The sequence below is a fragment of the Dicentrarchus labrax genome, unplaced genomic scaffold (assembly GCF_905237075.1).
Source record: "Dicentrarchus labrax unplaced genomic scaffold, dlabrax2021, whole genome shotgun sequence".
In the NCBI taxonomy this organism is placed as follows: domain Eukaryota; kingdom Metazoa; phylum Chordata; class Actinopteri; family Moronidae; genus Dicentrarchus; species Dicentrarchus labrax.
In genome coordinates this window covers 13,262,089-13,274,936 of record NW_026136713.1, presented here as the reverse complement: position 1 = coordinate 13,274,936, position 12,848 = coordinate 13,262,089, and the positions used below count along the sequence as shown (strand labels likewise).

At 45.0% G+C, this 12,848-nt stretch overlaps 1 protein-coding gene across 1 annotated transcript; it reads left to right on the top strand.

Annotated features, from left to right (window-relative positions):
• The first annotated feature begins 2,306 nt into the window (after nt 1–2,306).
• Nucleotides 2,307–12,257, top strand: fhdc2 (FH2 domain containing 2). Its single transcript, XM_051419609.1, has 12 exons — nt 2,307–2,513; nt 3,676–4,272; nt 4,376–4,437; nt 6,380–6,482; nt 6,718–6,803; nt 7,054–7,154; nt 7,462–7,532; nt 7,751–7,858; nt 8,378–8,448; nt 8,958–9,075; nt 9,219–9,383; nt 9,505–12,257. Exons 2-12 carry the CDS (start codon nt 3,799–3,801, stop codon nt 11,461–11,463), a joined length of 3,318 nt encoding a protein of 1,105 aa, XP_051275569.1. The 5' UTR covers nt 2,307–2,513; nt 3,676–3,798; the 3' UTR covers nt 11,464–12,257.
• The last annotated feature ends 591 nt before the right edge of the window (nt 12,258–12,848 follow it).

The following is a 12,848-nucleotide window of genomic DNA, read 5'->3' as shown; positions in this document are numbered from 1 at the left end:
TGGATATACGTTTAGTTCTCATGTATGAAACACTCATGTATGAGTTAATGTGTGAGGGAATTTGGGAAAGCGAGGGCAAGAGGCTGAAAGTGTGTGTATGTGTGTTGTCTGTCTCTTGCTGTCTCTCCTTATCAGGCCGGCGGTCTGACCAAAGCCAGAGATCCTTGTCAGGCTGTTCTGGATAACTGCATGTGATCTAAGTGCAGCTGGTAAACCAGGAGAGATCTGAGGAAGCTGGGTTTGATTAAGAATACCTCCCCAGACCTACTGTCCCAGTCTGGGATCAGACCCAGGTGTGTGTATGTGTGTGTGTGTGTGTGTGTGGTTTTCTCACGCACACATACACACACTATGTCTATGCATGTGTTTGATACCCCCACAGAGCCACAGTCACACTGACCTATTTACTCCGCCATGGAAATGGCCAAGACCCAGGAGGCAGACCAGACTCACCAGAGGCAGAATAACACTAAGACCCCATATGGTTATATCAATAGTTTCACATGGAATAGTTTTACAGCCATTTTTACACGCTATATAAATGGGGCATCTGGGCAAAAAATCTATTGTATTGATTTCTTTACATCCGGATTCATTTCTGCAGTGTGAAAAACCAATTGCAGCAGAGGTCACGATCAAGAACTTGATCACCGTAGCAAAAGTACTACGCAAAACCAATGCTATTTTTTGTGAGTTTTTGTTGGTGTGTGTGAACAGCTATGATTATGTGTGTGTAAATTAGGGGTGGAGGAAGCTAATAGCCTTCACCTTTGCGTAACCCCTCTGGGACTTCAAAGCGGGATTAAGAAGGAGAGATGGCGAAGGGCTAACACTTGCTGCATGGCTGCAACCACTCCACCACACTGGGGGCGGAGCTTCTAAAGACTTGTTGCTGTTGGGATCTCATGTGTTAACCCTTATTTCTCCATTGAGAGGAAAAGGTAGTAGGTTTCCTCCAGGTATCAAAGAAACGTCATGGATATAAATTTCTATTTCTCACCATTGTGTGTCTATGTAGAGCAATTTAACTTAAATGCATGGATTCCCTCTCACACTTCCTACAGGCTCACACAAACACATCTTACACATGAACACCCTCATACACATTCATTCACTGGAGAATGGGCCAAGTGAAGCACAGGCTCTGAAGCTCAGTGTTATGCAAAAGTGGAACCGACTGGGAGTGGGCCTGTAAACACATCACAGACTGTTTTGTCTCCTTGCAATTTAACTGTCTTGGCGAAACAAGTGAGGGTTAACTCCTTGTTCTTCATTAATCACTGTCGCAATGACCGCGTTGCATGAATGCTGGCATAATATGTGCAGGGTTCTTCAGAGGCTTTATGGACTATAAAGCTGCCGTCTCTCAACGGTGGCATTTCCTTGTATTCTGAGAAGTGCACTGTACTCTGAGAAGTGAGTGACTGCATAGAAAGTGAAGTTTCCTGAGAGAGGTTTGTTCTGGCACGGGTACACTATAACATGCCCTGCTGCACAGGCACAACAATGGGTAGATCTTTGAGGCCGTAACCCCCTAATTACTGCAGAGCCCAGAAGTGATGACGACGGCCTGTCAGCGCGGCCTGTGAAAGGGGCTACCTGAGCCGGACTCGGAAGCACCAGGTGACGTGGGTCAGGAGCGCTCCAGCACCTCGGATGAAAGGTCGGTGTTATGGTTCTACGTCCCAGCACCTGGGCCATTTCAGCACCCTAGGGGGACTTCTAGTCTCTTAGCTTTCACCTACTCCCCGTTCTTGGTTCAGGGAGGAGATGCAGACATCATTTCCCATGTCTGATAGCCATCTGCTCCCTCTCTCAGGTTCTCAATAGCATACTCTTCTTAGCCTGATCAAGGCCTTCTGCACCAATTACAGATCAGAGTCCTGCCCACTATGATGATTAGCCTGAAATAGAGACTTATCAAGTTGTCAGTACAGCTCCTGACAGCAAGCTTTCATGTACAATCTTATCTGGGCTTGGCAAACATTATTGTAAATGCATTAAATGAGGTATCAAGGCTATTAAAACGATTCCTCTGAAAGATTAAAAGAAATACAAGAATTTAAATAGTATCAATAGTTATTGATTGTGATGAGGATCTTAATAGTTTTATTAGATTTTTTTCAACACAGTTAACACACCAGAAATTCAGTCTCATCACAACATCTTCAAAGTCTAAAAGTGGACAAAAGTGGAGTTAAACTCAAGTGCGCTGCTACCTGACAACCCTAAATCCGCCCATGGGAAAACTGGGAGGATACAAGGCATATCAGAGTGCGGGTACGCGCATGCGCGCTCCTGGTGGATCGTGTGGAAGTTTCCCTGTAAGTTGAGAAAGACAAGAGGACAGCAGCGAGTGGAGCGGCGCAAGTTACCGGGATAAAGAAGATACAGCAAAGAAAAACCTCGGATGGGAGCGCACTTTTATTAACGTTTCCTAATTAATTAACCCGCAAGCTCTCGCTGGTGTTTGTGCGGGTACCTCACTGGAGAAGTGGAGTCGTTGACTGCAGGTAAGTTAAATAACTTGATTGGGGTGTCGCGAATCAACTCCTACAATGTTTTGTCAACCTATAATTGAGACATAATTTTTAATGTTAGTTAAAGCTCAACTTTCACAGGAATAAACCACCGGGACATTAGAACAAAGTCTGTCACCTTAAACCAAATGTCATCATTAAAAAAGAAAAAGTTTTCTTTAATCTCCTGAAAAAGTTATTATAACTGACCTTAATTGTGTTTTTTTTATTTGCTTGAAAGCTCACTCCCCCCTCCATACTTTTCATGCTTCCCACGAGTTCTTGAGTAACAGCATTTTACTGGAAATTATTTGTAGCTTGTCAAGATACAGATCGCATGAAATGATGGAGGGCGGTATTTCTTTTCCTTTTTTTTTCCTCTGTGCAGCGCGCTCCTGCGGCGCTCCGTGGTACAGCTTGGCGATCAGGCGCATCCCTGCAACAGTTGTGCCAAAAGTTGTGATTCATATTAGGAGCGCGAGGGAGGATGTGTTTTTAGCCAAGCGCAAAGCCGTGTCATGATTAAAGACTTTCCCCTTAAACCAGACACCTGAAACCTCTGAGTCATTCCTAATTGCATTACTAATCCCGTTTAAAACTTGCTGCTGCAAGTGTGTGCAACCAGCTTTCAGATGTTAACCTCCCTTTCCTAACGAGAGGAAGAATATTTAAAGTCATGATTTCAAGAGGTTGCAGACCCCTCTATTTCCCAGCTTTGTGGTTAACCCTGTATCTCACCTTGCCTGTGGTGTCTCCATATATTCTAATTAGAAGGAAGAGGGTGCACTGCGGAGGTGTGTGTGCATGCAGTGAGGTGAAACTGAACAGGATGAGACAAGCTGTTCAAACAGCCTAGAGAGGGGGGGGCAGCTCATCTTGTTCAGGTAGTACTTTCCCCAAAACGCCTTGAACTTCCACAGAAAGTTGAATCAGGGGTTAAATTTTTAGCTCCAGCTACTTGTTAGATCAGTCAATGCGCTGGAGTCATGCTAATGAAAGGAGAAGTAAGGCCAGGTGTCAGACAAGCTCAGGTGAGGTCATTGGCCTACCTCACTGGCTTGTTGTTGCAAAAACTGCGGGATAACACTGATATCCAGTCTCTTTCTGTGCTCCGTAATGCCTGATACAATGATTTTTTTGTTGTCTTGTTTCCTAGGCTGGAGCTATTGATTGACCTTTGAACTAGAGCTCGCTGGGAACTGGAAAAGACGTCACTGACTGACTAAGTAGAGACTTTGCACCCAGTGTTACCCTTCCCTCTAAATCCCAGACAGCCTCTATGCTCATCAACCTGACTGTGGCCATCAAGGAACCTCGTGCCTTTCATGGAACACAGTCTGCCCTTCCCGCTGCTGCCTCTGACGTTGTGGAAGTGACAGCCATGGATTCGCGTCCTGTGCTGGTCGCCCCTCCGCCACCTCCACCACCTCCACCTCCACCCCCTCCTCCTCCACCCCCACCTCCGCCTGAATCCTCATCCTCCTCTTCCTCTTCGCCGTTTTGCCGGACAGACAGTGCCCGTCGGAGCCGGCTAAGGAAGCTTAACTGGGAGCGCATCCCCAAAGAGAAGGTGGAGGGGAGGAAGAGTGTGTGGAGCGGGGCAGCCCCAGGCGAGGACGAGTTCCCCATAGACCTCCATTCTCTGGATGAGCTGTTTGGTCAGAAGGACAGTAAGCCTCAGGACAGAACCAGCACCCTGAGACGCAGGTCTGCTCTGCTCCGCTGCAGATCCCCCCAGGACAGCTCGGAAGAGGTCAGATCATGGGAATGGCAGTGTTCATTTTAAGTTATGTATAAAGATGGTGATCTCTTTTGCACTTTTCTTCCCCTTATTTATCTCGTTTGCCTCGTTACAGATCTCCCTGTTGGACTCCAAACGCAGTATGAACATTGGAATATTTCTACGCCAGTTCAAGATGTAAGCTTCTTTATTACTAACTAGAGCTGAAACAATTAGTCTTTTGATCAACAGACGATTTTCAACAATCTTTTGATAATAGATTGTTTCAGTTATTCCAACTTCTTCATTGTTAGTAGTATGTTAATGCTGAAATGTTGACTAGACAAAACAAGACATTTGAAGTCACAATCGAGTGTTGAGACATTGCTACGGACATTTTCTTTACAATTTTTTGACATTTCATAGACTAAACAATTAATTAATAAATTAATTAATGAAGATGGTAATTGGCAGACTAATCAAAATGAATAGAATCGTAAGTTACAGCCCTATTCTTAACAGTCTGGTACACTTGAACAGTTTCTGTCTTTTTGTCTATACTTGCTGGAGGTCGCCATCAGTCAAAACTGAAAGTAGTTTTAAGAGCAGGAAACAGAAGTGTGTGCAACTGTGCTCAGGGGAACAGTACTTCACTTGAGTTGAACTGTGGAGTGTTTGGCCATATATCAAAGGTGGCTGGGTGTCTGTGTTGTTTGTGCAAGTGTGAAGTCTCATCAGGAGTGAAGATGTGTGGTGGGGAGGGGGAGACAAGTATATTGCAGGGGACAGGTGTAGGGGAGGGTGCACCCTGAGTGGCTTGGTTTCGGGGGGGTCTTGAGGGGAGGGTGGTGATGAAGTGGCCGGGTATAGCCTTGGGAGTCAGAGATGACACCTGCTGATGCTCTTAAAGGCTGTCTAATGTTAAAGCTACCCCCTACCGAGAGAAACCCCACTGGTGGTCTGTCATATTCATCCATCCTCTAAAGCCTGTTTAGCATGTTGTCCTGGGTCAAACAAAGCTGCACTTCTTGTGACGAATAAGGCTGTTTAATCATCGTTAAAGCATGCTTACATTCAGTTTAATGTCTGAAACATTGTGATTAACATTTTGATGGTGAAAATCACGGTAGAAATAATGAAGCAAAGACATGGGAAAGAAGTGCTGAGTGGCTATTTGTCATGCCTCCACGTGTCTGAGTGAAACGCTCACGGAGACTCAATTGTGCGCCTCTTAACTGAAGAGCGGTTCTTTTCTAAACTAGATTTGTCAAGACTTGTAGGGGAAGCCATTATGTGAAAAGCGTCTATTGAGTACACAAACATTTGTCTTGTTGGGAGCTTATTTGCCCTCTGTTCTAAACAAAGACAGAGCCTCTGTTGAAATGTGGGTGTAGTTTAAACAAAATATGGTTTTGTGTTGTCAGACATCAGTGTCTGAGTAGTCACATTAATATCTTATTATTATGTGATGGTTCTATTTATAGGTTATTTCACCCAGCATTTTGTTTTCAGTAGAACTGGTTTGGGCAAATAACGCAACGCATAATAAGAGTGTTAAACTGTGTTTCCGTTTTGAAGTTGAAGTATAAAAAATTATTAATTCTATACCGTCTGCTTCTTCATAGGAACTGTGTGTCAGACAATTAAAGTATAAATGTGAATGTTGAACAAGGAGAGTTGGTTAGGGATTAAAAGGCAAACACACACAGTAGCATGCACATAATGGAGTATGAGCATGTGTGATGGGCTGTAAGATGAGGGGGAGGGGAGAAGATAATGGAAAACTGCTGGAATAGAGGACTGATGTGTCACTCAGAGGAAGTAAGTCAGAGGTCAAACATTCAGTCAGTTCAGTTTCTGCTCTTTCACCTTGACATCCCAAGGCCTCTCAGGAAATTTCCCCTGCACGTCTGCTTTATATTTGCCCAGTGGATATGCCATTTTTGTGTCGCCAGTGTGGCGTCAAACAACCCTCTCTCCTCAGCACTCTGACTGATAAGAGTGGGATAAGCCTAAATATTGTGTGATCAAGGCAAAACAAAGAGCTGATACTGCTCTTAACGGGAGTTTTCTCAGTCTGACAACCCTGGGTTGCATGTTAACAATGATGTCATACCAAACATGTGTTATTTTTCCGCAGGCCTGCTAAGGAGATAGTTGAAGATATCAGGCGGGGTGCCGGAGACCGTTACGGAGCAGAGAAACTCTCAGAGCTCTGCAAATTGCTGCCCGACAATGAGGAGGTAGAGCCTTTTTTTGGCGTACAAATACAACTATGACAGCCCCCTCCCCCCCTCCCTTCCTTCTCTTACTCATCATCTGGCTCTGGTTAGGATGATCAAAAGTTTGCCATTACACCATGTCGTGTGATGTGGTCAGTTTCCAGAGAAGGGCAACGCTGAAAGATATTGGAATTGACTGTTAACTGCATGTTGTGTTTTAGTTTTCCAGATTTAAAAAAAATCTGTTCTCTCTCAGGAGTCTCGCCTGAAGAGGTTCAGTGGGGAGCGGAGCTGGCTAGGAGAGCCTGATCTTTTCATCCTGCTGTTGGTGGAAGTCCCCAGGTACAGCCTCAGCCCTAGATTGGATACAATTAGCAAGAATATCCCCTGTACTTTTACTACTGATTGTTTTTTAAGCATTTTAAAAAGGCTTTTCTTCCTGTTTATTTGTATCTGACACTGGTCATGCTCACATGCTTCACTTTGTGTTGACGTGTGTTTGTTTAACTGATGATTGATCTGTCAGGAGTGCCTTTTTGTCTCTGTCATCACTCACCCCTGTCCATCTATCCATCCGTCTCTCTTCCATTAGTTTTCGGCTTCGTCTGGACGCCATGATCCTACAGCAAGAGTTTGACCCTGCTGTGACCTCTCTGTGTGTGGCAGCCAGATGTCTGAGGGAGGCGGCCAGAGGTAACGTTAACAGCAGGGAGTCGTGTCCCCAACCACTATAAAGATCCTGGTCTGTGTTGGCCCTTTGAAAGGCTCCTGTTATGAATGAGAAGTTTGGACCCAGAATGCATTCTTGTGACTTACTGATAGAGGAGAAACATGGTATCAGTTATATTAAGTTTAGTTTGCCAGTAAACTTGAGTGTCAGTTCTTCAAAACAAAGTTGCTGACTCATTTTAAGGCCTTGATGTTAGCTTCATACACATTCATACTCATTATTCCTCAACCTTGAGGCTGAATATTGAATCTCTGTCTTTGACTCTCCTAGAACTGCTGAGCTGTCCTGAATTACACTCCATCCTTCGTTTGGTGCTGAAAGCAGGAAACTATATGAATGCTGTGAGTGCTTCTTTATTTTATTTATTTTCTTTTCTTCAGCCTGACAAAGCAGAATCAGTCCTTTTATCTGCGTATAATACACCAGTGGCTATGGGGTCTGGGCGTGTGTTCAGGGGCGTCACTCTGACTGTGCACCTGGGTTTTGTATCATTATTTGTTTAAAGTTGTCACATGTTGTGCGTGTCTGTTTTATTTTGACCTTGTATGTGGCTTCTCAGGGTGGGTATGCAGGCAATGCCGCTGGTTTCCGGATTTCATCGCTGCTCAAACTGGCTGACACCAAAGCCAACAAGCCGGGAATGAATTTGCTGCATTTTGTAGCTATGGTAAGATGTGAAATGTATGTGTAGTAAGACAGTATCCTGTAAAATCTAACAGGTGCTGAAGTAAGTCACAGGAATCGCATGACAACAGAAGGAGATGAAGTACGCCTCCTTATTTAAACAGCTGTTTATGTGCCAGCAAACTCCTTTTTTTAAAGTTCATAAAGACTTTTCTTTTTGAAGTGGACATGTATTGTTTGTAACGGTATTTGTGGAAAGCTATATAGTAAAAAAGCCTTAATATTGTTGATTGAAAAATTTTTTGTAAAATACTTTTCACCGTTTTTGCAACAATGGGTGCATATAAACATAATTTAGGAAAATAAATAAAAATGGCTGTTTTTGAAAATGATATGAACCCCATCTATCTTTTCTGACCACAAAGTTTTAAGAGAACAATATACTCTCATAACCCTCAAGCCAGACTGCTCCACAGAGCATATGATTTTGTCAACATTCACAAATGACGTGTTGCTTCTTTTGAAACAATAGCTGAATAATCATTTGTGTTTGTCTCCACAGGAAGCTGTGAAAAAAGACCAGAGTTTACTTTCATTTCCCGGCCAACTAGGCCATGTTGGGTCCGCCTCCAGGTCAGTCTCTTCCCAAAAATCCCATCAAATCCTACAGTAACTGTGTCTGAGGGAATATACAAGACCTGCTTAATAACATTAATACACCCCACAAGGCTGCTAAAACAAATGTATTGTAAATCTATTGCATTCTTGTATCAGAACAAGGCGCCCAGCTGTTAGCAATAGCTCGCTCCCTGAGTGAAAGTGGGTCATGACAACATTTATACTCCAAGCCAATATTTAAGCTCTGCTGGAGAGTTTTGTTGGAGAGTTTCTCTGCAAGGTGCCAAGGAGTGCCCAGCCTAATTCTACTTTCAAAAGTAAAGAATATCACTCATGCAATGCAATCTTTCTGGGCATATAAATTGACAGAACTCAAGTCTAGAACTTCAGTCTATGTAAAAGAAATGAAGTCATTTGCATTCATTTGTTACCTATTTTTGGTTATGACACCTTTCTCAAGACATGTAACACAGTTTTTTCTGTACAGTTCTTATTAAAATTGTATTATATGTCATCTCCTGCAGGTTGTCTGAGGAGTCTGTGATGGAGGACTTATCCAAGTTAAAAAGCAGAGTGGTGGCCCTCAAGGCAAACATCCAGACTGAGGCAGAGATTCAACAGCACACGCAACCTTTCCTAGAGGTATGAAACCTAGTCTGTAATATATAAAAACTTTATCTGATGGTTTACAACCTGTCCATCCGACATTTGTTTTTAGGTAAAGTAATGAATTATGCAGAGAACTTATTTCAAAGGATGACTGTGTAAACTGTGCCTGTGTGCAGGTGGCTGAGGAGCGTCTGAAGGAGGCGGAGGATGAGGTGGAGGGCATGAGGATGTCTAGTCAGGCTCTGGTGGAGTTCTTCTGTGAAGATGACAGCACCTTCAAACTAGAGGAGGCTTGCAGGGTCTTCAATTCGTTTTGCCACCGCTTCCAAAAAGCTGTTCAGGTTAGATTGAGAAATTAATTGAAATATCCATTGATTAAAACATAAATACTGACTAAAAAAGTTCAGACAATTCAGCACTAAGACTCACTGACAAATACATGATTCCTTTCCTTTTCTACAGGAGAATGCGGAGCGGGAGCTGAAGGAGCAGAAACGTCTGGAGCGTCAGCGTGAGATGGGGGAAAAGCGCCGCTCTCTGGCTGTCTGTACGGGGCTGGACCTGGGCCTCAGCCTTGCCAGAGAGCCTCACAGACAGGAGAACCAAGATGAGCTAGAGAAACTGCTAGAGAAGAACTTGAGCTACACTTGGAACCGACGTAGCCTGAGAAGCTCCGAGTCCCGCAGACTTTCCCATCACCTCAACAATGACGGCCATCTCCATAACTCATCGCTGTTCAAGAGCTTCCCTGAGCTGGGCAGCAGTCCGACATCAACCAGTTATCACTCTAACAGCTCCTCTGACCATGAGACCGCAGCTGTGCTTTGTAGCTCCCCAGAGACAGACGGCACATGTTCCCCCATCGACCAAGATCCTGTTCTGGGTAGAGGGAGCAGGTCTCAGGACAGCCAAGCAACTAACCGGCGCATGGACGCAGTTCAGGACTCACACGTTGCTACATTTAGTCATTCTCAGCATGGACGTGGCTTCACAGTCAAGCAACACGGGCCTGAGAGCGTTTCTTATGTGCTGCAAGGCCATCCGAAGGCAACAGGACTTGAAAAAGAAGCTGAGATTTCACATGAACACGTGGTTTCGATGACCACTGAATCTTCACCAAGTTCCTGTACGAACTCTGCTGCTATACCCGCTGATACAACTGCCCTTTGTGTTAAAAGCCAGACCTCTACTCATAGACGTAGGTTTGGCCTGGCAGTGACAGACAATACTCACTCTATTCAGACTAAATCTAATGTCTCCTGTTTTGATGAGTCTGTACCTCTTCATACAAGTGGAATACTTTCCCACAGTGACACCAGGGCTGGGTCCTTAAAGTACCAGAGATATGAGAGCCAATCACAATCATCTGTAAATGCTCCAGAGAGGGTCCAGTCACAACCACAGGCGAGAGAGATGCCCACCACAACAACAACAACAACAAGTGTTGTGATGCCTGAGGCAGGTTTAAAGCACACTAACCCTGAAGTAGCTTCCGCACCTGTGAAGGAGAACTGGATGACCTCCAGTCTACCTGAGTTCAGCAAATCACAGCCAGAGGAGTATTCTGATTTGCCAAGTTCTGAGAGGGAGACAGTAAGGTCATACTCGCGTGTGGGTGAAACACTGGAGTGCCACACTCTGGTGAAAGGCCTCCGATGCTATGATGCCTTGTCACCCCCAACCTCTCCACTCCCACGACCCGCACCGAGCCTCTGCTCCAAGTGGAGGAAAGAGAGGGAGGTTGACCTTCGAGAGGGGACAACTCCAGGGTCTCCTACATCAAAGGAGGAGGCTCGAACTATGAAGATCCCTGTGCGTAGTGGAATAGGGGCCAAAAGGGGACTTATGTCACGCACGGGACCTTCTAATAGCACAAGCATTCCCAGGGTGCGCTCCAAAACTGAGCCTTCAAATGGAGCTCCAGCCCCTACTAACCCACCCACTCCCACCCGGCTGTCCACTCCTCGCAGCATATCCATGCGTTCGTCTCCTGTCTCACGGCCTGCCATCAGTCAGACAGAGGTGAAACGCAGTAATAGCACACGTGAGAGGACTATAAGTGAGACACAGACCCCAGTAAAACCCACCTTGACCCGCAGGACCTCAGACAGATCCTTACCAGAGAAGGTCTCAGGCAGCACCCAGACAGCCTTCATCAGAGGATCTCCTCTCCGTGTGTCAAAACGACTCGCCCCTAACTCTGAGACTCAGGTGCCCTCCCAGCCTCGCACTGCCCACAGCCCGTCCTCCGCCACGGCCAAGACCATACGCACGGCTGTCATATCTGCTGCCCGAAATAAAACTGCCAAGACAACAAGCACAAGCACCTCTCCTGCTAGCTCTAAAATCCCCACAGCTTCACGGATACCTGGTCCCAAAATGCCTCGAGCCACAGCAGCAGCCCAGCCACTGTGGAAGTGATGGAAGTGAATAAGTCCTTGTACTGTGCAGTCTTTTCATGCCTTTATACATTTCAGTAATATATACAGTGTGGGTATTCATGAAGAGTGTGAGTCATCAGTCAGATTTCTCGTCTTAATCAGCTCTAGGTCGTCTACATTCAACTTTTATGAAATTCGTATATGTAGTACTTAGTGCTTAGGTTCTACATATGTGAGCTGCACTGGGAGCAGTGGGGACTGTATCTCACGTGCGTTGCCCGATAGTTGAATAGTAGATCCTCCAAATCCTACCTCTTCTTACACTCATTCATGTCCTTTGCAGGCAATAGGACACCACAAGAAGACCCAAGTAACTTTTGTAGGAAAGGTTAATTCACGACAGTAAAACACAACCTAGTGACATTACTCTGTGCCTAGTCTGTACAAGTGTGCATTGAAAGAATTTTGAAATTCCGGACACAGTTTCAATCTGTCTTACATGGGGGAAAAAATATGTTTTGTTTGTTTTAGGAAATCTTCCAAATGTTTTGAATACTGTGTCCCTTCTGCTAAGTGATCATTGTGTTCTCACACTTGGCGGTCTTACAGTCCAAACTGAACTTGGTACAATATTGAACTGTTAATCCTCTTGTTGAGAGGCCTCATCGTTCTGATGCACTTTACAAACTGAAGAAGAGGCCGCAAGGAGATGATTGCTGTCATGTTTATTTTATGTCAAAAGATTCTATAACTTTATTGAATAGCATTGGTTGTTATTCACTGTATTATGTGGATTTATAAATAAGAGAAGACGAATAAAGACGGTGATCTGAATATTAGTGTGTGTCTTTGAGAAAGGTGCTCATCAGTTGAATTAAAAAGTGTCTGTGTTGTTGGTATATGTTCACATCTGTTTATCGGTTTTGTATTCAGACGAGCACTTTTACTTTCAAGGTCCCCGCTCTTCCTCTTAAATTGCTGCTCTTGCATCTTGCTGTCCTCTCTCTTCTTGTCACCCTTATTTTTCTCCCTCCCTCTCATCTGAACTCCCTCTTGCTGCATCTCTTGACACAGTCACCCCCATCTCTGTCAGTGGCTGTTGTCATGGAAATGCTACAGACGTCGCGGGGAATCTCCTGGCAGAATAGCGGGGTGCAAGGGTTGGGGTGGAGGGTGACTGTGGGTGTAGGGTCCCAGTGGGAATTCTCTCTTTATAGGCCGCAGTGACGCCAGAACCTCTTGGGAAAGGCAATAAACCGGTGCCTCTTTGTGTTCTTGAGTGTCCGGTTGTCGGTCAGCGCTGGCCTCTTAACCTGCCTCAGTGTATAGAGGTGACATCATCAACGGGTCTCCAGGGGTGCAGGACAGAGTAGTCTAAAGTGATCCCTCTTTTAGCTGCCTTCGTGTATTCTGCATTGACCTGAA